We start from the raw sequence: 25,249 nt of genomic DNA, 5'->3' as shown, positions 1-25,249 counted from the left end.
AACGCTCAACCCTAATCCTTGGAGTATATAAAGAGGCTGAAGACTGAAAGAAGCGGCTAGAAGCATTCACATACGCGCAAGACAAACTTAAATTCTTCTAAGCTTTCTTTCATCTGAAATTCATTGAGTTTACTATTAGCTTTTTAGAAGCAAATCTCTTGTAAACAATTCTTTGATAAACAGTTTGTTTAGTTCCTTTAGGAGATCAAGGTTGATCGGATCCTAGAGAAGACTAAGAGAGTGAATCTTAGTGTGAGCTAAGTCAGTGTAATTGTTAGTCACTTGTAGGTTTCAAGTGCAGTTGTAACTCTTACCTGATTAGTGGATTGCCTTCATTCTAAGAAGGAAGAAATCACCTTAACGGGTGGACTGGAGTAGCTTGAGTGATTTATCAAGTGAACCAGGATAAAATCCTTGTGTGCTTTTCTATCTCTTATCTTTAGCACTTAAGTTCTCGGAAAGATTTGTCAAAATCTTTAAGGTGGAAGTTTTATACTGAAAACGTTATTCAAACCCCCCCTTTCTACCGTTTTTCATACCTTCAATTGGTATCAGAGCGCAAGTTCTGATTACCACACCTAACAGTGTTCAGTGATCCGGGCCGGTGTGAAAAACAATGGCTGCCACCACCAGTGAAACTCAAAGAGATGGTTACAATGCAAAGCCTCCTATGTTCGACGGTCAAAGGTTCGAATATTGGAAAGATAGACTGGAAAGTTTCTTTCTGGGTTTCGATGCAGATCTCTGGGATATTATTGTGGATGGCTACGAGCGTCCAGTTGATGCAGATGGCAAGAAGATCCCAAGGTCAGAGATGACTGCAGATCAAAAGAAGTTGTACTCACAACATCACAAAGCAAGAGCAATTCTTCTAAGTGCTATTTCCTATGAAGAGTACCAGAAGATTACAGATCGTGAGTTTGCGAAAGGCATTTTCGAATCTCTGAAGATGTCTCATGAAGGAAACAAGAAAGTCAAAGAATCAAAGGCATTGTCTTTGATCCAAAAGTATGAATCCTTCATCATGGAGCCAAATGAGTCCATTGAAGAAATGTTCTCCAGATTTCAGTTGCTTGTAGCTGGCATACGACCTCTCAACAAGAGCTACACAACAAAAGATCATGTCATAAGGGTCATCAGGTGTCTTCCTGAAAGTTGGATGCCTTTGGTGACTTCAATAGAGCTCACGAGAGACGTTGAGAATATGAGTTTAGAAGAACTCATCAGCATTTTGAAATGCCATGAGCTGAAGCGCTCAGAGATGCAAGATCTGAGGAAAAAGTCCATAGCCTTGAAATCTAAATCTGAAAAGGCTAAGGTTGAGAAGTCAAAAGCTCTTCAAGCTGAAGAAGAGGAATCTGAAGAAGCATCAGAAGATTCTGATGAAGATGAGCTGACTCTGATCTCCAAGAGACTCAATCGCATCTGGAAGCACAGGCAGAGCAAATACAAAGGCTCTGGAAAGGCAAAAGGAAAGTCTGAATCCTCAGGTCAGAAGAAGTCCTCACTTAAGGAAGTCACATGCTTTGAGTGCAAAGAATCAGGGCACTACAAAAGTGACTGTCCAAAATTGAAGAAGGACAAGAAGCCAAAGAAGCACTTCAAGACAAAGAAGAGTCTGATGGTGACATTTGATGAATCAGAGTCAGAGGATGTTGACTCTGATGGTGAAGTCCAAGGACTCATGGCTATTGTTAAAGACAAGGAAGCAGAGTCAAAGGGAGTTGTTGACTCTGACTCAGAATCAGAAGGAAATCCTAACTCAGACGATGAAAATGAGGTATTCGCTTCTTTCTCTACCTCTGAACTGAAACATGCATTGTCTGATATTATGGATAAGTATAACTCCTTATTGTCTAATCATAAGAAGCTGAAAAAGAACTTATCTGTTGTTTCCAAGACTCCTTCTGAACATGAGAAAATTATTTCTGATTTGAAAAATGATAATCATGCCTTGATCAATTCTAACTCTGTGCTTAAGAACCAGATTGCTAAGTTAGAAGAAATTGTTGCCTGTGATGCCTCTGATTGTAGAAATGAATCTAAGTATGAAAAGTCTTTTCAAAGATTCCTAGCTAAAAGCGTGGATAGAAGCTTAATGGCTTCAATGATCTATGGCGTAAGCAGAAATGGAATGCATGGCATTGGCTACTCTAAACCAATTAGAAATGAGCCCTCTGTGTCTAAAGCTAAATCCTTGTATGAATGCTTTGTTCCCTCTGGTACCAAATTGCCTGATCCTGTACCTGCTAAAGTTGCTAAAAACCCTCTTAAAAAGGGATCCTTCTCTATGACTAAATATCATGCAAATATTCCTTTAAAATATCATGTTGAGACACCCACCCAAGGTGATCAGAACCTCTGGGGTAACTAACAAGAGAGGACCCAGAAAGTGGGTACCTAAGGACAAGATTATCTATGTTGCAGATATCCTTGATAGCTCCACTGAAACACCAATCATGGTATCTGGACAGTGGATGCTCGCGTCACATGACGGGAGAAAGGCGTATGTTCCGAGAGCTGAAACTTAAGCCTGGAGGCGAAGTTGGCTTTGGAGGAAATGAAAAGGGTAAAATTGTTGGTACTGGTACTATTTGTGTAGATAGTAGTCCATGCATTGATAATGTGTTATTGGTAGACGGCTTAACACATAACTTATTGTCTATAAGTCAATTAGCTGACAAGGGTTATGATGTTATATTCAATCAAAAGTCCTGCCGGGCTGTAAGTCAAATCGATGGCTCTGTTCTGTTTAACAGCAAGAGGAAGAACAACATTTATAAGATCAGATTATCTGAGTTGGAGGCTCAGAATGTGAAGTGCCTTCTGTCTGTTAATGAAGAGCAGTGGGTATGGCATAGACGGTTAGGGCATGCCAGTATGAGAAAGATTTCTCAGCTGAGCAAGCTAAACCTTGTCAGGGGCTTACCCAATCTGAAGTTCGCTTCAGACGCTCTTTGTGAAGCATGTCAGAAAGGCAAATTCACAAAAGTCCCTTTCAAGGCAAAGAATGTTGTCTCAACCTCAAGGCCGTTGGAACTTCTGCATATCGACCTTTTTGGACCAGTGAAAACTGAGTCTATAGGTGGCAAGAGATATGGGATGGTTATCGTTGATGACTATAGCCGCTGGACATGGGTAAAGTTTCTAACCCGCAAGGATGAGTCTCATGCTGTGTTCTCTACCTTCATTGCTCAAGTGCAAAACGAGAAGGCTTGTAGGATTGTGCGTGTCAGAAGTGACCATGGTGGAGAGTTTGAGAATGACAAGTTTGAGAGTCTGTTTGATTCCTATGGAATTGCACATGATTTCTCTTGTCCCAGAACTCCTCAACAAAATGGTGTTGTTGAGAGGAAGAACAGAACTCTTCAGGAGATGGCTAGAACCATGCTCCAAGAAACTGGCATGGCTAAGCACTTTTGGGCAGAGGCAGTAAATACAGCATGTTACATTCAGAACAGAATCTCTGTGAGACCAATTCTGAATAAGACTCCTTATGAATTGTGGAAGAACATAAAACCCAACATTTCTTATTTTCATCCTTTTGGCTGTGTTTGTTATGTTCTCAATACTAAGGATAGATTGCATAAATTTGATGCTAAGTCTTCTAAGTGTCTATTACTCGGTTACTCTGAGAGATCTAAAGGTTTTAGATTTTATAATACTGATGCTAAGACTATTGAAGAATCTATTCATGTTAGATTTGACGATAAGCTTGACTCTGACCAGTCAAAGCTAGTTGAAAAGCTTGCAGATTTAAGCATTAATGTTTCTGACAAAGGCAAAGCTCCAGAGGAAGTTGAGCCAGAGGAAGATGAACCAGAGGAAGAAGCTGGTCCCTCTAACTCACAAACTCTGAAGAAGAGCAGAATCACTGCAGCTCACCCTAAGGAATTGATTTTGGGCAACAAAGACGAACCAGTCAGAACCAGATCTGCCTTCAGACCCTCTGAAGAGACCCTGCTGAGTCTGAAAGGATTGGTGTCCTTAATTGAACCCAAGTCCATAGATGAAGCTCTTCAGGACAAGGATTGGATTCTGGCTATGGAAGAAGAACTGAATCAATTCTCCAAGAACGATGTTTGGAGCTTAGTGAAGAAGCCTGAGAGTGTCCATGTAATTGGAACAAAATGGGTATTCAGAAACAAGCTGAATGAGAAAGGAGATGTAGTCAGAAACAAGGCAAGGCTAGTTGCTCAAGGCTACAGTCAGCAGGAAGGAATAGACTACACTAAAACATTTGCTCCAGTAGCAAGACTGGAGGCAATCAGACTGTTGATCTCTTTCTCAGTAAATCACAACATAGTTCTACATCAGATGGACGTGAAGAGTGCCTTCCTAAATGGTTATATCTCAGAGGAAGTCTATGTTCATCAACCCCCAGGTTTTGAAGATGAGAAGAAACCAGACCATGTGTTCAAATTGAAGAAATCACTCTATGGTCTGAAGCAAGCTCCCAGAGCGTGGTATGAGAGACTCAGCTCATTCCTTCTGGAGAATGAGTTTGTAAGGGGTAAAGTAGATACAACTCTTTTCTGCAAGACTTATAAAGATGATATCTTAATTGTGCAAATTTATGTTTATGATATTATATTTGGTTCTGCTAATCAATCTCTATGCAAAGAATTTTCTGAGATGATGCAGGCTGAATTTGAGATGAGTATGATGGGAGAATTAAAGTACTTTCTGGGAATACAAGTTGATCAGACACCAGAAGGAACATATATCCATCAGAGCAAGTACACTAAAGAACTTCTGAAGAAGTTCAATATGCTGGAATCTACAGTGGCCAAGACTCCAATGCATCCTACATGCATTCTGGAGAAAGAAGATAAAAGTGGTAAAGTATGTCAGAAGCTCTATCGTGGCATGATAGGTTCACTTCTATACTTAACTGCATCTAGGCCAGACATACTATTTAGTGTTCATTTATGTGCTCGTTTCCAATCAGATCCAAGGGAAACCCACTTAACTGCTGTTAAGAGGATCCTAAGGTATCTGAAAGGCACCACTAACCTTGGCTTGATGTATAAGAAAACATCAGAGTATAAGCTTTCAGGTTACTGTGATGCTGATTATGCTGGAGATAGAACTGAGAGAAAAAGTACTTCTGGAAATTGTCAATTTCTGGGAAGCAATCTAGTCTCATGGGCAAGCAAGAGGCAATCAACCATTGCACTATCAACTGCAGAGGCAGAATATATCTCAGCAGCAATATGCAGCACTCAGATGCTCTGGATGAAACATCAGCTGGAGGATTATCAGATCCTTGAGAGCAATATCCCAATCTATTGTGATAACACTGCTGCAATCTCATTGAGTAAGAATCCTATCTTGCATTCAAGGGCAAAGCACATTGAGGTAAAGTATCACTTTATTAGAGATTATGTACAGAAGGGCGTACTTCTTCTGAAGTTTGTTGATACTGACCATCAATGGGCAGATATCTTTACAAAGCCCTTAGCAGAGGATAGATTTAATTTTATTCTGAAAAATCTGAACATGGACTTTTGTCCAGAGTGAAGATGGATCAGAACCTCTGACTATGATACTTCTTGATCAGAAGATGTCTAGTCCAGAAGGTAACTCAATCAGAGTGTGTGTACCCACTGGTACTGACTCTGAAGCTGAGACAGCAACACGTGTGTCAGTATTTCTGATGCATAGTTCCTTGTGCCCGTGTGACAGTCTGTTATGATTGCGTGTAGATGTGCTTCTCTCCTGTGTGTGATTTGTGTATTTACTGTTACTATCTATCTTTAATTTTCAACCGTTGATCTTAAATTGCTTTTTGAATCAACAACGGTTATTTGTCAAAACCCACTATACACACACGATCTCTTTCACTTCCGGTTTTTACTCTCTCTCTCTGCTATTTCAAAACCGCTTATCCTCGTTTTCTCTCTCGATCTCTCTTCGTTCTTTCAACCTTCCCCTACTGAAGCACCTCTATGGAATTTGCTCCAGAACCAACCCTCTAGGTCAGAAGAACCAACCTCTCCCTTTACCATTCCGTACAACCCATTAACTTCTGAACTCATCATTCATGAACAACCAGAGCCTACCCAAACAGAACCTGGACCCAGAACCTCTGATCACTCTGTCCCAAGAGCATCAGAACGACTGGCTCTCAGACCCACGGATACAGACTCTTCCACAGCCCTTACACCTGTATCCTTCCCAACCAATGTTGCTGACTCTTCTCCCTCCAATAACTCTGAATCCATTAGAAAATTCATGGAGGTCAGAAAAGAAAAGGTGTCTACTTTAGAAGAGTATTATCTCACTTGTCTAAGCCCTAGGAGATATCCTGGCCCTAGACCTGAACGTCTAGTTGACCCAGATGAACCTATCTTGGCCAATCCTTTACATGAGGCAGACCCTTTGGCTCAACAAGCTCACCCTGTCCCAGACCAACTAGAGCCTATTCAACCAGAACCTGAACCAGAACAATCTGTGTCTAACCAATCCTCGGTTAGATCACCCCATCCTCTGGTTGAAACTTCAGAACCTCACCTTGGAACCTCTGAACCCAATGCTCAAATGTTTAACATTGGCTCTCCACAAGGTGCCTCTGAAGCTCACAGCAGCAATCACCCAGCCTCTCCTGAAACCAACCTCTCCATAATTCCTTACACTCACCTCCGACCCACATCTCTCTCTGAGTGCATCAATAATTTCTATCATGAAGCCTCTTTGATGCTACGCAATGTGCACGGTCAGACTGACCTAAGTGAGAATGCTGAACATGTTGCTGATGAGTGGAACAATCTGGGCACTTGGCTAGTGGCTCAAGTTCCAATTATGATGCAGCTCCTGCATGCAGAAGGAAGTCAGAGGATCGAGGCTGCAAAGCAAAGGTTTGCTCGAAGGGTGGCTCTTCATGAACAAGAACAGAGACATAAGCTTCTTGAAGCTATTGAAGAAGCTAAGAGAAAGAGAGCTCAAGCAGAAGAAGCTGCACGTCAAGCAGCAGCTCAAGCTGAACAAGCTAGATTAGAGGCAGAACGAATTGAAGCTGAGGCTGAAGCTCTTAGATGCCAAGCACTGGCACCAGTAGTGTTTACTTCTGCTGCTTCTGCTTCCATTCCAGCTCCTCAATCTGCTCAAAATGTTCCTTCCGGTTCTACTCAGTCAAGCTCGTCCAGACTCGACATCATGGAACAGCGTCTTGACACTCATGAATCCATGCTAATTGAAATGAAGCACATGATGATGGAACTTCTGCGTCGAACTGATAAACCCTAGTTTTAGGATCTCTTCGCTTTTCTTTTTCTTTAACGTTGTTTTATTTTGTTAACTTCTGTTTCTTTTTATTTAATTATTCTACTTTGTTCGTTTGTGATTATCTATGCATATCTATATATATTTTTGTCACATGTGTTTGCAAAAATCTTTTTATTCATAATCTCTTTATGTTTACATCATACATTCTTTCCATAGAATCTAGAATGGAGGATCCCTCCTCATTCTTCTGCACTCCTGGCGCTGCTCTGACCTATCCTTCTCCAGACGCTCCAGTGCATGCTGGATGTTGTTGAGCCTGTCTTTTAGCTCATCCCTCTCCATAATCTCTTATGCAGTCTTGAGCTTCTCTTCCAAGATCTCTTTTTCTTCCAGCAGCTTGAGTTCAAGCCGGCTGAGTTCTTGCACCTCCTCCACGAAGGCAAGAAATTCCCTCAGGTCTCTCTTCAACTCTGGACGCAGGTCCTCCTCCAGCAGTGTCCGTGTCAGCTCCGAGATGGTCGTTGTACCCTCTGGATGCCTGATGTTCAGGAACAAGTCCTCCTCGAGGGCCTTCTTCCTCAGCTCTTCTAGTGCTACGATGTATGATGCCATTTTTTCCTTACTGAAAATTGTTCGAGTTGTGAAGCTTACCTCTCTCTCCCACTCTTTATATAGGCTTCACTTTCACTCTGAAAGTTAATGCTCCTACAGTTTCTCGAGATTAAATTCTTGGTAACTGACCCTTCTCTTTACTCCCTTGACCGGTGCTAAACGTTCTTCTCTTGCATTAACTCTTCTATTCATTTCGCCTAACTCTGATTCTTGCATCGTTTTCATTTTCTTTAAACTTAGACCTTCTCTAAGGGGGAGTACCTTGTACTTCAAGCTAAGTTTTTCACACCCCAAGCTTTTTGCTTATGACAAAAAGGGGGAGTAAACCCAGTTTTTGATGTGTAAGATGTGTTAGTGTGATTTATTTTTTCTCTTTTGGAGAATTTAAGAGTTCCACCTTCATGACCATAGATGTGTCACTGGGCAAATACAAGGAATACATTTCACTTCTTCTGAAGTGATTCCAAGTTGACTCTGATACCCAAGACTCTGATACCTTGTCCGTGACTCTGATTACTTATGCGCTCTGATGACTCGATTTTCATCTATGTCATAAGTTTTTCACTCTGAACTCTTATATCATTTAGCTCAGAATCTAGACTTTACTAACGTTTTCATCAAGTATTAGATTCAGGGGGAGCTAAGCTCAGAATCAAGCAGTGACTTGAATTCAGAATGAGCAAGATAAACTATTCACATCAGGATAAGTCTTATTCTATATCCCTAAAACTCTGAGTGAATTCAGTTTAATGTTTAAGAATTGTTCATCAAAAATCTTAGTTTTGTCATCATCAAAAAGGGGGAGATTGTAAGATCAAGTTTTGATCTAGTAGTACAACTCTATGTTTTGACGATTACATGTTAACCTTTTTGATATGAACAATTGTGGTACTCTAACGTGTTTTTCTGAGTGTGCTATTTACAGGCTCTGACCTCAACTCAATCTCACACAAATCAGAAGCACTGTGTATAAAGAGCAACCCAAGCAACGCTTTCGCATTCACCATGTTCAGTATGAACAGTGGAAAAGCTTCAGAAGTTCTGAAGTTATACAAACTCTGATGTGGACTCAGTCACTAGAAGTTCTGAAGATCCAGAAAGTCTGATAACCAAGAAACACTGAAGGCTCAGATATTCTGATGGTGTAGAAGACTCTGAAGATCCAGAAGCTGATTAGTGAAATTCTGTTGTCCAGAAGCAAGATACTCTGAAGACCATGTTCTTCCCTCTGAGTTCAGAATCAGAAGAAACAATGGTCAGAGGATCTGGACTTTCCCTCTGACTCTGATCAACCGGCTTCACAAGTTCCAATATGAAGCATTCCCCTGATCAGAAGTCTCCTAGGTTTAAAGGTCAAGTCGCTATCCAAGTACAAAAGCAACTGTACCTTCCTGACGACCTACCTAACAGTCTCAGACACAACAGAAGCTGGATTTTCCAGAACTGCCCTCCAACGGTAGCATTTCCCATGCAACGCTCAACCCTAATCCTTGGAGTATATAAAGAGGCTGAAGACTGAAAGAAGCGGCTAGAAGCATTCACATACGCGCAAGACAAACTTAAATTCTTCTAAGCTTTCTTTCATCTGAAATTCATTGAGTTTACTATTAGCTTTTTAGAAGCAAATCTCTTGTAAACAATTCTTTGATAAACAGTTTGTTTAGTTCCTTTATGAGATCAAGGTTGATCGGATCCTAGAGAAGACTAAGAGAGTGAATCTTAGTGTGAGCTAAGTCAGTGTAATTGTTAGTCACTTGTAGGTTTCAAGTGCAGTTGTAACTCTTACCTGATTAGTGGATTGCCTTCATTCTAAGAAGGAAGAAATCACCTTAACGGGTGGACTGGAGTAGCTTGAGTGATTTATCAAGTGAACCAGGATAAAATCCTTGTGTGCTTTTCTATCTCTTATCTTTAGCACTTAAGTTCTCGAAAGATTTGTCAAAATCTTTAAGGTGGAAGTTTTATACTGAAAACGTTATTCAAACCCCCCCTTTCTACCGTTTTTCATACCTTCACTACAGTGACCTTGTTTCATTTCAGGTAGCCAAGGATCTAGCCCCTGCATATCCGTTGAGATTATGGTCTTCATTATGTCACAAATTATTGCTCTTTGGTTTATTTTACTTCCTTTAATGATTGTCTTTAGTTAAATTGAATATCTCTATCTCACCCTTGGCCCCTTCATCTTTTTCTTTTACTTGGTTGTAATATTTTATTTATATCTCTAAAAAATTAGCCCAAATGTGGATTTCTTCCGCTTTCAAGATTCATATCAGAAGGAAATGCTATCATTCCTATCAAGAAGAGGATAACTCGATTTGAAATGCACCAAGCTCTGAACTTGCATCAAGGAGAGGTACGTCCTGTAAAATTTAACCTTGGAAGGTGGTCCTGTTGCAGTCTCGCTATATAGCCAAAGTCTCAATTGTCAAATATTCTAGCCTCACATTTAATCCACTGTCTATTAGTTGACGCTAAAAGACAATATCCATTATTTTTTAGAAATGAATGTGTTAGGAAATTTTCCAATATGTTTGCAGATTTCACTGGATTGGGCGAGACCCTAGGGTCCATCGCCCAGGAACGCTAGCCCAGGGCGACGCGCAAGCCAGGAATTTGGGCCTTCCCCCGGAGGCCCAACTGGCCCATTAAGGGAAGTTAAGGGCGTCAAGCCCAACCCCGAATCTATAATAGGGGACGGTTACCAATTGTAAAGGACTCTTAGCTGATTTGAGAAATAACTGAAGGTGTGAAAAACGACTAGAAAGGAGGGGGGGGGGGGTTTGAATAGAGTTTTAAATATAAAAATTTTCCCCTTAAGATTTAAAGTAAATTTTTTCGGTTTCTCTGAGATAGAAGCTGCTGCTGAAAAATATCGAGAGAAGAGAAAAGCACACAAGTATTTTATCCTGATTCACTTGATAAATCCCTCAAGCTAATCCAGTCCACCCGTTAAGGTGATTTCTTCCTTCTTAGAATGAAGGCAATCCACTAATCAAAGATTGTTACAACTGCACTAGCACACCTTGCTCAGTGACTAACAACCTAAGAACTAGCAACACCAAGATTCACTCTCTTAGTCTTCTCAAGGATACTGACCTAACTGGTCCCTTAAGAAATCACCACTAAGATACACAGATCCTAGTCTTCTTAAGGATACTGACCTACCCGGTCCCTTAAGGAAAAACAAACAACTGTTTGAGGTTGGTGTTTACAAAGGTTTGCTTCTGAATAAGCAAAGTGTAAACTAAATAAGAACAGATGAAGAAAGTGGAGGCTTGAATCTTTTCTTGTATTGCAGCTCTTGGTTTCTCTCCTATGTCTTTCTCCTCTTCTTTAGCCTTAAATAGTCCAAGGTGCAAAGGATATTTCCGTTGAGAAAATATGACCGTTGGAGGGCATTTCTAGAACTTCCAGAACCTGCTGTGGCTGAACCTTGGTAGGTAGGCTTGTTAGATAGTACATTGCTCTTGTACTTCTTGATAGTGACATTTGCCTTTAACCATTGACTTCTGATCTGACGACGCTTCATGTTGGAACTTGTGAAGCTTGGTGATCAGAGTCAGAGGGAAGCTTGGATCCTCTGACCTTCGTAACTTCTGCTTCTGGACCTCAGAGTAGAAAGTACTTGGTCTTCAGAGCCAGCTTACTCTTGGACCTCAGAGTCTTCACTTCTTAGCTTCTGGACCTTCAGAGCTTCTGGACCTTCAGAGTCTCTGGTCCTTCAGAACTTCTGATCTTCAGAACTTCTAATCCTCAGATCTTCTGATCAATATATCTTCTGGTATCAGAATCAGAACCTATTTGTCAAAACACTCAAGACAAACGTTAGAGTACCATAATTGTTCATCCACAAATAAATACTTGTTATCATCAAAACATAGAGTTGTACCACATGACCAAATCTTGATCTTACAATCTCCCTCTTTTTGATGATGACAAAACCATGTATTTTGATGAACAACTCTAAACAAATAAACTGAATACACTCAGAGTATAAGGTACCAGAGTTAAAACTTATCCTGATGTGTATAGTTTATCTTGCTCCTTCTGAATCCAAGACTCGAGCTTGATTCTGAGCTAAGCCCCCCTGAATCTAATACATAATATAAACCACGTTAGAAGTATCTAGATTCTGAGTTATATTGAAGTATGTGATTAGAGTTAATTGAGTCGTAAGATGTATCATAGCATTGAGAGTGATGATATCAATCAGAATATATCGTCAGAGCATAGAAATTGATCACATAAGGGAGTTGTGAAGATACTATTAGTTCTCCCCCTTTTTGTCTTAAGCAAAAAGAATGAAAGGGAAAAAAAACTTAGTATAAGAGCATAAGACCAAATACTCCCCCTCAGAAGGAATATCAAGGGATACTTGGCTTCTGATTAGTATATCTTCTGATGAGAGCAGAAGTGTCAAAGTCCAGAGGTTCTGGTGACATCTCCATTCTGGACAAAATTCCATCTTCAGATACTTCAGAATGAGAAGCTATGAATCTACTCTTCTTCTGATGATGCAAGTCAGAAGTTGTAGTAGCATCTTCTGATGTTGTTGCTTCTGGTTTGTCAAGTTCTGAGTCTTTGTTTCTTTCTGAAACGGTCATGCTCATATCTGCAAACTTTTTCAGCTAGCTTTGACTTGTCAGAGTCAAGCTTATCATTAATTCTAACATGAATAGCGTTCAGAATATCAACGGAGGGGTGCTTATCAAAAACCAATGATTCCTTGACCAAATCTTACTCTACTGATGCCTCCAAGATCAACTTCACCTTCAGGTTCAAGTTTTAGGTCTTGGGACATATGCCTTTCTCCCGTCATGTGTTGCCTACATCCACTGTCTAGGTTCCATGGTTGGAGTTTCGATGGACCTATTGAGGATATCAGGATTTCGAAAGTGGTGAATGATGGAGCAAGGGGGAATTTAAAAGATAAGATGAATAACGGTTGGGAAATCGTGTCCCATCATGACGAGATGAAATGATTACTCAGGAAAAGTGGTGCGGATTTTGGGGAATGGGAACGACAGATTAAATAAAATTTACCACGGTCGAAGCTCATTGGTTCAAATTCAAATTGGCAGGCTTTATCACTATTTGAAGGGACGTTTCGAGGATAGCGGTTAAGACTCTGTGGATCCGTTGACCTTTGCGTTCTTCAGTACATTACATGTGGCTTACACGCGTCAAGCCCTCATGGACCACGGCGATCGCAACTGAAGCGGGGCGAGGGAGCCAAGCACCGTCGCCGCAAACCCACTTGTGGGCTCGAATGACCGAAGAAACATAATGGGGAGATCAAAATATTAATCTTAGGCTTTAGTTACCAAGCCATGTTGGCGATTGTTTTGGGTCATTAGACTTTAGACTTTAGCAATAGTTAGGTTTCTCATGGTCGTCGCCTCAGGTTTCTTCTTAAAGACACACTCAGCTCTCATGCTTCGAGCTCGGTGTCTTCTGGACTTGTGGACTGGGCGAGACCCTAGGGTCCCTCACCCAGGAACGCTAGCCCAGGGCGACGCGCAAGCTAGGAACTTGGGCCTTCCCCCGGAGGCCCAACTGGCCCATTGAGGGAAGTTAAGGGCGCCAAGCCCAACCCCGAATCTATAAATAGGGGACGGTTACCAATTATAAAGGACTCTTAGCTGATTGGCGAAATAACAAGCTTGAAATTCAGTTACTTTCTCTCTCTAAGCGGTTACGCTCTTACTCTCTCTAGATTCTCACGTCACGATCCTTCCACTATAGGTACCGTACCTCACTTCTATGTTCTTGGATAGAACATTCACAACCAAGTGTGTACAATCCGCTTGATCTGTTCTCCAAACCCAGGTGAAGAATTTATAAAGCTATCACGGATCTCTTTATTACTCCTCAAAACAACTTCCGGGTATTTTTAAATGGCTCTCTCATACAAGGAGGACTGGGAGGTGGTACAAAACTTAAGTCAGTCATTCGAGCAAATGATGGTCTATGTACGCAGACCTTATTTATTCTTGTTACCGAGGCTTTGAAAAAATCAGGTGTCCTTGATCAGCTCATGCAGGTTCAGAAGCTTAATAATGTTGATATAGAAGGAGCCATCCATGCTTACTATAACATTACTTCTCAAGCATGGTTTGTAGAGAATTGAGTGAAGAGCAGGCGAAAAGATATACCTCTTTGCATTCTGCTTCATTGGATGAGAGCTTTAGAATCGTAAAGGACTACCTGATTGCTGCAATTGCAAAAGACTGCAGTTTGATGATATGTTTCAGACCAAGGAAAGAGAAGGAGTCTGGATCTGTATACAATCATGTATATATGGAGTCAACTCAGAAATTCTTTGATTTTAAGGTAGTCGAACTTTACAGTTATTACTATTATTGGTTTAATATTTTAGGAAATAGTGCTAACAAGAATCTGTTCAGTTCATTTTCTCCTAACTCTCTTTTCTCTGTTTCTCTCTACTTTTTCTTCCCCCTAACAAACAAAGCATTGCAGACAAAAAGTAAATAGAAACGCCTTTTTAGGGATTGAGAAAAAAATGCTTTCATTTCACATTTAACTTGTCTAAAAACACACACATTTATTAATACAACAACTAAATAATACATGTGGATCAACTTCCTTATTATCTTAGATTTCGAACTCCAAATATATGTTATTTGAAGAAAATGGTCGTTTCCTTTTTGCTTGTTTCAGTCTCGCTTGACAAGAGAAATGACCAAATTGAGAATGGACAACTGTTCCTCCACAAGTTTGGCATATCTTCGAAACACCTCATCTATTATATGACTCCCAAAATGAAATTCCAAAATGGATTCAGCCACCGCCCTTATGGTCCTTGCAACTAGTTCCCCTCTTGATGTTGAATCACTTTGCAATTCCATTCCAGCACCCCAGTCAATTTCATAAGCTTCATGGCTAATCACCATGAATGAACCTTCCTTTTCAATCTCCAATTTCAATTCTTCTATGCATGGTGCGTAGTAAGGAACATCAAAAGAGTTCACTTTTTCCTCTTCCACAAGACCCTAGGTATCACAAATAAAATATACACATGTCATATAATGATATTATATGATCGGAAGAGAAGATAAAATGAAAATGATATATATAAAATGTCATTATTAATGTTTAGATGTCTAAATAGTTTGAAAATTCTTCTACAACTAATTATGAAGCAAGCTATAGTTAATTTTAGGATAAACGTTTAAGAGCATACTCTAAACTTTAAAATTGATTCTGATAAAAGATAATCGATCCAAACATGTTAAATGAAGTAGTAAACATACCTCTGAAACCATGCTCATGAGGGCATGTGCTAACAGTTCCCAATAGGTAGGGAGCGTGGTTGGGTCCATGGATTGCCTTCCCATAAAAGACAACACCATGCGTCCTCCTGCGACCACCTCTTGAGAACGTGATTTTAAGAACAGTGAAAAGTCATTTTGGAATTGACGTAAATAAGCATCTAACACACATTGGGGACTACTCTTTGAAATGTAGATCTTTCCCTTGTTCAGTCCTCTTCCCCAACCATCCTTCAAACCCAAAGGAGCCTGACAATATTACACGACAATATTGAATTATTGATGACTAATTTAATCTAACATGTGTAAAGTATGTTGTCTTCATTTCCTTGTTCCACTAGAACATCCGATGTGTATTTTTATTCTCCTTTGTTTCCTTATCTTCTCCGAACAGCCATTCTTGTTTGTTTTACAGATGATACGTCCCTTTAAATGCTAAGTTTCTACAGAACATTAATATAAATATGTAAAAATGAATTACTTGTCCCATTTAAAATGAGCGAAATTTGTTTTAGATCGAAAAAAGCATTATGGTATTATGAATTGTGATTTAGATCTAAGTAAAGTGTAGTGGAGTACAAGCCACATGTTGCTCACTTGCTAACTAGGATAAATGAATAGGAGGTTAATAAGTTCCACGAGTTTAGGACTGTGAAGTGTGAATGAATGAAGGTCAAAGCTATATATTTTGACCCAATTGGTTTATTTCATTTTTATTTTTTTTCTATCGGTCAATTATTTCAAGAAGGATTTTTTTATCTAATTGCACCTACATGTCCCTTTTTTACGTTGTACCTGATGTTATTTTTTTTCTTAATACTTTTGTTTTAGAATATTGTGAGATGTAGTTCAAAACATAGAATTTTCACTCAACCATAATATAATTTGATATAATTAAAATAATAAAATTCAATTTTTTTTATACTATAGAAAACTAACAGTAAAACAAAACTAACGAGCTAGCACTATATATGTCCCTCATGACAAGGGTCTCTACCTCCCACAAAGGCTTCTCCAAGAAGCTGAACTCCACACCCGGAGAACGCGCTCCCAGCTTAGCTAAGAAGTCCACCAGAGTATTGCACTCCCGCTTCACCCTCTCCACTGAGATGCGCCACGCTCTGTTCTTCAAGTTCTTGATATCAGTCAAAATAGGAAGAAAACATATGTTGTCTTCATCCTCTATATTGTGAACCAATTCCTTACAGTCCACTTCCACAATTACATCCCTGTATCCACGTTCCCAAACCAGTTCCATGCCCATCAACAATGCTTGCGCCTCGGCCATTAAAGCATTTCCCCCACACCGGTGTGCCACAAAACGAAACAACCAATTCCCATGAGCATCCTGCGCCAAACTGCCAGCTCCGCTGAACCCGTCCTGGTCTCGATAGCTCCCATCAACATTCAATTTTATCATTCATAGCGTCACTGGCTGCCACTTGCTTCCTAACCAGCAATTCGTGCTCCCCGCGTCCTCTCCTATAATAGCAGCGATCTCGTCATGCTCAAAACAAACCCGACGTCATGCCTCTTCCAACGACCAAGGAGGATCCTCAAAGACCATGTTATTCCTCCTTTTCCACACACCCCAAAGCCCCATAATGAATTTAACACCATTACTGCTCCTTGCTTGACTGCGAATCCAGATTGAGAGGTCCCCAACCGTGAAATTCGGCCACACGAACACCTCTATCTTGAGCCATAGATCCTACGAGTGCGGACAATTTCAGAGATAGTGCAAATCATCTTCCTCAGGTTCTTAGCAGCGCGGGAAAGTAGGGGTCGATGCCATCTTGCACCGAAAGCAGTGAGCATTAACCTGAATCGCGTTCTGCAGCACCAACCACACAACGGTTCGAATTTTCTCTGGAACTTTCAATTTCCAAATCCAATTCCAAACTCCAACTATAGAAGAGTCATGATGTTAATGTTGAAGCCACTTGTAGGCATCTCTCACAGTGTAAATTCCCATGCTATTCGTCTCCCAGATCCAGGTATCCACACGGTTAGGAACAATTGAAGACTTTATTGCAGTTGAACCAACACCTCCTCATGGAGCGGAGTATGAAGCACCTGCACGTTCCAAATATCATTAACAACTAAGTCACTGAGCCTTGTACCCACATCATGAATATCTATATATGGGACAGCCGAGGCTATATTCCCCAAACCGCTCCAATCCTCATGCCACAAGGAAGTCGCGCCACTGCCCATTCTAAAAGAAAAATCAGGTCGAAGGCGATCCCGAGCAGTCGACAGTCCCTTCCACACCGGAGAATCTATGGGTCGCGACTGAACCTGCAAAACAGAAGCATTTGACAAGTACTTATGGGTTAATACATGAACCCACAATTTATTAGGTTTGTGCATTAAACTCCAAATTTCCTTGCCCAGTAAAGCTGTGTTGGCTAACTCCATGTCATGAACTCCCAAACCTCCTTGCTCCTTGGGCTTTGTGATCTTCTTCCAACTCACAGGATGGCAACCCTGACCTCCTCCCTTTCCTGGCCAAATGAAAGAGCGCGTGATCTGGTTAATTTTGCAAGTGACACCACAGGGCATGTTGAAAACTTGCATAGTGTATGTTGGTATATCGGCTATGATATTTAGCCAAACAAACCCTCCCCGCAAGGCTAAGCATATTAGCTCTCCAAGAACACAGTTTCCTATGAATACTCTCCAACATGAAGTTAAACCTGTTTCTGTGCATACGACCCCCTTTCAAAGGGAACCCTATATACTTCCCCAGGTCATTGACAAAAGGAATAGGAGCAATTGTATCAATACCATCATTCACCACATCACTTACTCCTTTTGAGGTAATGGCCTTAGATTTTCCTAGGTTAATCTTAAGACTTGAACTATCATAGAACCATTGTATAGAGGAGGCCAGGAGATTAACCTGAGGCACTAACGCCTCGTAAAAAAGTAGCACATCATCCGCGAAGAAAAATAAGATATTGGGGGCCATGCTTGGAGAGAAGAATTGGTTTCCACTCCCCTTTATCTACCAAGCTTTGAATCAAAACTAAGAGTCTCTCCATGCACAACACGAAAAGATAAGGTGACATTGGATCCCCTTGCTTGAGGCCTCTACCTGGTTTAAAGGCCAGAAGACGAGAACCATTCCAAAGGATAAAAACCTGAGATGAAGTGACACAACTCATGATGAGGTTAATAGTTACCTCTGGGAAGCCATAAAACTTCAAAGTTTCTCGCAGGAAAATCCAAGACACGTTGTCGTATGCCTTCTCCATATCAATCTTGAAAGCCACGCTTCTCTTCTTAGCTGTAGACTTGGACATGTGATGGATCACCTCCTGAGCCAGGAATGCATTGTCCATGGTTCCCCTTCTCGGAATGAAGTTGTTCTGCATTGGCCCAATCAAATTGCATGAGAAAGGCTGCAACCTATTCACCAAGACCTTTGTGATTACCTTGAAGGCCACGTTACAAAGGCTGATAGGTCGAAGGTCTCTAATAGTGGAAGGCTGCTCAACCTTAGGGATAAGCACCACCAGGGTATCCAACAAACTCTCACTAACTTTTCCATCCTAAAAAGCCTCCTTCACCAGATGCCAAAGGGAGTCAGCAACCCGATTCCAGTACTTCTTGTAAAAGAAGGGTTGAAACCCATCTGGACCAAGATCCATGTAAGACTTCATTCTCATCAAGGCCAGCCTAACCTCATCCTTCATAACCGGTTGAACCATCATGGATTTGGCCTCCTCAGACAAGGTGGGGAAAGAATCATGAGTGAGAGGAGATGATGCCACAAAATTTACCTCAGAAAAGAGGTTAGCAAAGAACCCTTGCACTTCCCGATTGAGCCCTTCCTCATTCGCACACTAGGTCCCATCCTCCAATTTCAATCGATGAACTCGGTTCCTCTTGCGCCTAATAAAAGTTTGGGTATAAAATAAGTTAAATTCCAATCACCCAAGCGCACCCTGTCCTCCCTAGCCATATTCGATTTTAAGTATATTCTAAAAGTGAAAATGATTCGAAAGGAGTTTAAATTTATTAACATACGAATCATAATTAAAATTTAAATTGTAAAAAGAGTTAAATTTAAATTAGGAAAATGAAAATTACTACCCTGAAGTTTAGCTTACGTGCAACTTAAACGCAAACCATTTAAAATGTATATTTATAACCCTAAACTTTAATTTATAAGTGTGCAAAATTAACCTTCTATAAAAATTTCTATTAAATTTTAATAGAATTGGTCACATTAATTACACATGACATCAGGGTTGGGTGGGATGACAGACAGGTGAAGGGTCCAGGGTTCGAACCCTGAGGATGACTAATTTACTAACATTACTAACAACTAACATTTGCCTATAAAAAAACACATGACATTTCTCTCCCTAAATTACCCTTCTAAATGAATCAGTGAAAAAATGCTTGATTTCTTTCCACATTTTTTCTTTTAGCCATGTTTAGTGGTGTGAATCACACTTATAGGTGGTGTGTGAAATCCACTCTCTATTGAGAGAAGAAAGAGAATATTGAAGATAGTCTTGTTTTTTTGGTACATGTTTAAAAAGAAAAAGAAAACTAAGGTCTCACAGAGGAGACACCCATAGCATCAGCTAGCAAAAGAAAGTTCATCCCTTCAAGCGGTTGTTGAATAATCACAAGCTTGTTGTTCTGTTGCGCCCCATATTTTGCTAGAAAATCAGCACAAGCATTCCCTTCTCGGAGAGTATGATAAAGCTGCACTTCCCAAGAACGACCTAAGAGATCCTTAATATCTCATATGAGGGAGGCATACATGTGTCGCTGCGAAGGGTTTGACAACATGAGAGTCACAGCTGCAAGAGAATCCGATTGACATTCAACCTTTCGAGCGCCATGGTCCCAAGCTAGGTTCAAACCATAATAAATTGCAAGCAACTCTTGGTGCAAGATATTTGGATCATCCCAAAAACCATAGAAGCCTCCAAACCATTGACCAAGCTGCTGCGAAGACAACCACCATATCCACCTCGTTTAGGATTATCCCTCACACTTCCATCCACATTAATGACCATGCTATGTTCATCACGAGGAAGCCATGAAACCAGCCTTGGAGAAGCCGCGAGACCCACTGTAAAAGCCTCCCCAAAACAATGGCTCAAATCATATGCCATGGCCGTAATCTTGGAAGCAAGTAAATGGATGTTCAGCTGCGTGTTCTCCATGCAAAACGAACACCTGGCCCTCCAAATCCACCACAAAGTTGCTGCTGCAATAGGATTCGAGTCCAGCAAAATGTCACGAAGCCAAACTCTCCAGTCTCGGGTACCAAACAAAGGCCCTGTCGTTGTAAATCCCATGTGCCGCCAGACCCGCGAAGCTTGCTCACAATCGCGAAGGCTAACTTTTAATGAAAAATATTCTAAATTTTATTATAGTGTGTGGATTTATGTGAAGAATGAGGAAGATAAATAGTACTGATGAAGAGTATAGATAAATAAATAGATGACAAATGACAAGTGTAATCATAAAAATGATATGAAATGATTATAACAAAATTAAATTAAAGTCTTAAATTTTCTAAAATGAAAAAATTGAAACAAAAGTTTTACAATATGGAGATATTAATAATTTGGGTTTTTTCTTAATGGACAACAATGATATTTTACTATAAATAACTTTGTTCGAGTTGGGAACATATATATATCTCACTACAGTAACAATTTGGGTCTTTATTAGCTGGTCAAGAAATTCATGAATTGAACTTCATGTATTATATTAATTTTATAAGTTTCACTTTTAATAATAAGTTTATATTTTTATTCCTTAATTAGACTTGTTAGCATTAATTGTCTTTTGAGATATTCTCACCTGAGAGAGCCAATGGAGACTAGAAGAAGAGTGCACGAAGTGGAGGCCTTTGTTTGGGAAGAGCCTACCATAGAAACTACCTGGGACAGCTGAAACAAAGCATGTCGACCCAAACCCATTTCCTTTTTCTTGCCTCTGTGTTTTGTAGAAAGATGGCAATGAATCAAAGACAGTGTTGAAGTCATTGGTGAAGAGGTCATTCAAATGCACTACCAACTCAGGCACTGGGCAATCTAACACACGCGAGGTGGCATGAACAACATCCACTATCTCTGAAATGACCCTCAAGGTATTGGGTCCAGAGGAGCAACCCAAGTCTGCAATGCCCATCCTCACTGGCCTACTTGAGCATAGAATCTCCACAATAGCTTTCTTTGTTGCTGGATTTGTCACATCTATGATCTTGCTCTGCAAAGTTAGAATTCAGATACTTGTTGCCTTTGCAGACAATAAATCACCATATATATTTACCTTAATAAGCTATTTTATTTAAATTAATTCTAATCATTTTTTTAACTCAAATTAATTCTAATTATTGATTACAATAATTAAGAGCATATAATTGTGCACAAAACATGTCTCTTATTCGTTCAACAAAACTTAATAGACATATCTTTGATATGACATGTACACCTTGTGTGTCTTAAGTATGTGAGGTGAGCACTTGCAGTTATCTTTTCCTCTTAAATAGTAAGGGGTTGATTACTTGATTTGTTCAATTTGGGAAAGTATTTTAAATTTATTAAATTTTAATAAAGAATTTTTTTATTTTTTTTCCATACTCTTATATAAAGATTTTTGTATGAAAATTATGAATGCAAAACTTTTTACTATTGTTAAAAATATGGTTGATATGAAATCATTTAAAATTACGAATGAAAAAAAAATACAGAAAAAAATCTTAGCCAATAGGTTGTAATATTCTTAGTTCTTAAATATTGTTTTTACTTAAATATACTTTTATTGAGAGTATGAACAAATGGATATATAAACAATTTTTTTTTGACAATAACAAACAATTTATTTTACTAAATTAGCACACATTTCAATGTAAAAAATGTAATTTTTAAAAGAATAAACGATTTAGATTAATTGGAAGAACGGATTTTCAGTTTCAACCCAACTCTAATACAAGCGGATCAAATCCTCTCATGTGAAAATTCTCTCATGTGTCATTATGTGGAGTTTGTGTTCATCTTTGTCTTCATATGCATTAAATATATTGGACCCTTTTAGTATATATGAAGATAGAGATAAACATAATGTTTCACTTGACATAGTCATGTCATATGAGTGGTAGACATATGAGCTGGCACAACCTAAACCAAGGTATCCCGATAGAAGGTAGACACGCGTGAAACTAATCACTCGCCCTACGGTCATGGCACTAAGTGGTAAGGGGTTGTCCAATGTGTTTTCCATTCACAAGAGTTGGAATTCAAACCCCAACCACTTGCTAATTAAGGGATGAAATGCTAAACAATTATGCTAACTCAATTAGTTTCCTAAATACCCTCCGTTCCTAGGATTTGGATCCTCTCCTTCAGGATTTCTCATCAGCATCCCCGCAACACAAACATGGGCCGCATGATTAATCCAGTGGCAATAAAGAGATGGTGCACTATTGCTCGACGGCGGCGGCACTGGCCACGCGTGAAGGATTTCGCGGTGGCGCATGTAACACCCCGATTTCGGTGGCGTCACTTTAGTAACCAAAAGTAAACTTAATGCGGAAAAACGTGAAATATTTTTTTTCGATAATAACTAAGACAAGACTGAATTAAATAAAACCCAAAAGCGAAAAGTAATAGAGCTAATATACAATATATAAACAGCCCCCGCTGTAAGTAACAACCTCGTCACGAGTAACCTCCAGTGACGGAAAGAAAAGTGTAGCGCCCGAAGGCAAAATGTACAAACCAAATCTAAAGGTAAGTGTCCGCAACACTATCCCTCAAAACTGAGAATAAGCTGGCCCATCGGCCTGAAACAAGACCTCCTAAGTCCAACCAACTCTCTGTGATTCCCGTAAAGAAACCACACAAAAAGCTATAGGTGGGAAACTACCCTGTCCCCAAAGAAAACAAATGATGTTCAGAGCTAAGACTCTACTCCTACACTAATCCCATCTTGAGGAGCTCACACCAGCACTAAAACCTACATGCTAGCATGATCGTCGTCCGAATTCGAAATCCAGAACGACCTAGTCTATGTACACCATCCGTCATCCTCTCGCTACCGCGACGCGCTCCTATTCCAGCATCCCAACCTAGTTCCCCCCGAAGGGTGAACCATGGTGAACCAATCCGCAATATTCATCTGACAAAAGGCGTTGTCCGCCAAAACACACACAGAAGACGCGAGGGTCAACTCTAAAGAACTATGTAGATAATAAACCCAATAGGTACAATTAATAGATAGCCACTTAGGCTTATAACTAGAGATATCATTCCTAGGGTTGCATGTTCCACAAAATCATAACGACAATAATAACAATTAGCATGTTCCAAGTAAGTTTATCAAATAGCAACCACACTCATCAACTAAGTCAGTATGCATGTTGCGTGATATGTATGCAGGTTAACCCAGTCAACCAATATGCAATCCGGAACGGATGGACATCAACGGATCAATCCTAGCACCAGCAACGGTGGGACCATTCTGCCCGCGTGCCTCTTACACCAAACATAGGTATGGACATCAAACGAGTCAATCCTAGCACCAGCAACGGTGGGACCATTCTGCTCGCGTGCCTCTGGGATGGACATCAACCGGATCAATCCTAGCACCAGCAACGGTGGGACCATTCTGCCCGCGTTTCTGCCCGCGTGTCTCCTACACCAAACCAAGGTAGCCAGATCAGCCGTAACCCGTAGGTCTGCCATTTCGGTCTGCTACAAGAGACGTCTACAGACGCTCTATCACGGAAATCCGGGTCTTATGACCATTTTGGAATCCGACGAGGTCCAGAGTACGTCCTGTGTTAATACCTCATTAATGTTGCATGAATGCAGGATGATTAGACAAACAACGTCTCCGAATCTCACTCGACACGTCGTCACGTGTTCTAGGTAAATTAAAGTCTCTAAAAGCTTACCCTAAGGTAACGGTCGATTCTGCGACCAAAAGACACACTTCACAACAACACATAGCTGCTCCAACAGCACAAGAGTATCACATACTCGGGAACTATCAATTCCCCGGACTTATCCCCAGGATAGCCCAACAACATAGCTGCTCCAACAGCACAACAACAAACGCTGCTCCAACAGCACGACATCAAACGCTGCTCCAACAGCACAACGACAACATACTCAACACTTGGATCCGACGACACTCCTCGTTTTCCAAAATTAAGATTTCACTTCCAATGCCTTCCTTCGAGGTTGTTATCATTACTTAAAGATTTAGAGGTTATTTAAGGTCTTATGAGTTTTCTTTATAAAATAGATTCCATTTTGTCTTATCGCAAGTCTTATACCTTTGCAGGATCTCCCAATCCCAAGTCGCTTCCAGAGGATGTCTCGACCCACCAAACAAAATCAAGGCCCGAACCTCGTTCGTCCTATCAAACTTTCTCAAAACTCTCAAAATAAAATCGGCATGACCTGCCCGCTATTCTCACCATTCAGAATCTCAGATTCCAGTACAGAGCATATTTAAATCATCACAATCAACAACATGTCATATATCAATAAATCGCATCATAAAACACTTAGCACTTAGCATATAAAGCATGCACCACACATCCTAGATTACCCACATAGCACATAGCATGTAAGACAATCTCAAAATCATTCAGTAGATGAATCATCTACATTGTCAGCCGAAGCCTCAGAAAACATTTTCAATCACACACAATCTCAGTGCATAAACAGTAAACAATGTCGAAACATCGACCCTAAGCATTAACTAGAGATTCAGTGAGAAGCCCTCACCTGTAGATTCTCCAGGACGATCTCCTAACACTTGTTCACAATCAAAGGCTTGCTCCTCTGGGAATTCCTCAAAATCACCTTTAGAGCAAAACCACAGAAATACTATCAGAATCTATCGAAAACTAAGCTATCGATACTTACTAAGGTTACTCGAAGTAATCTATACTCTAAGGTACGATAATCTAGCGCGAAAAGACAAGTTTTCGGAAAAGGAAATTTCCTCCTTCCCCCTCTAATATGCTCGGCCACTTTTCACAATTAAGGGGCTCGATTTTTCTTCGATCAAACTTGGTTCCTATGCTTTCATAAGCCGTAACTAAGGGTATTCTGAACTCGGAA

General features: G+C 40.3%; 1 protein-coding gene and 1 pseudogene across 1 annotated transcript in view; one reads left to right on the top strand and one right to left on the bottom strand.

The window, feature by feature from the left end:
- LOC130717412 (inositol-pentakisphosphate 2-kinase IPK1-like) overlaps positions 1 to 14,337 on the top strand; it is a 34,448-nt pseudogene extending 20,111 nt beyond the window's left edge.
- A 17-nt stretch (positions 14,338 to 14,354) lies between these two features.
- Positions 14,355 to 25,249, bottom strand: part of LOC130721386 (probable jasmonic acid carboxyl methyltransferase 2) — a 28,932-nt gene continuing 18,037 nt past the window's right edge. The window contains exons 3-5 of the mRNA XM_057572179.1: positions 20,973 to 21,380; positions 15,117 to 15,383; positions 14,355 to 14,855 (exon numbers count right to left, since the gene is read on the bottom strand). Of these exons, the coding sequence (XP_057428162.1) occupies positions 14,520 to 14,855; positions 15,117 to 15,383; positions 20,973 to 21,380 (1,011 nt within the window). The 3' untranslated portion in view covers positions 14,355 to 14,519. The remainder of the gene's footprint in view (positions 14,856 to 15,116; positions 15,384 to 20,972; positions 21,381 to 25,249) is intronic.

This window comes from Lotus japonicus, chromosome 5 (genome assembly GCF_012489685.1).
Source record: "Lotus japonicus ecotype B-129 chromosome 5, LjGifu_v1.2".
NCBI classification, from domain to species: Eukaryota; Viridiplantae; Streptophyta; class Magnoliopsida; order Fabales; family Fabaceae; genus Lotus; species Lotus japonicus.
The sequence above is the reverse complement of the archived record's forward strand: the minus strand, read 5'-3'. Positions and strand labels throughout refer to the sequence as shown.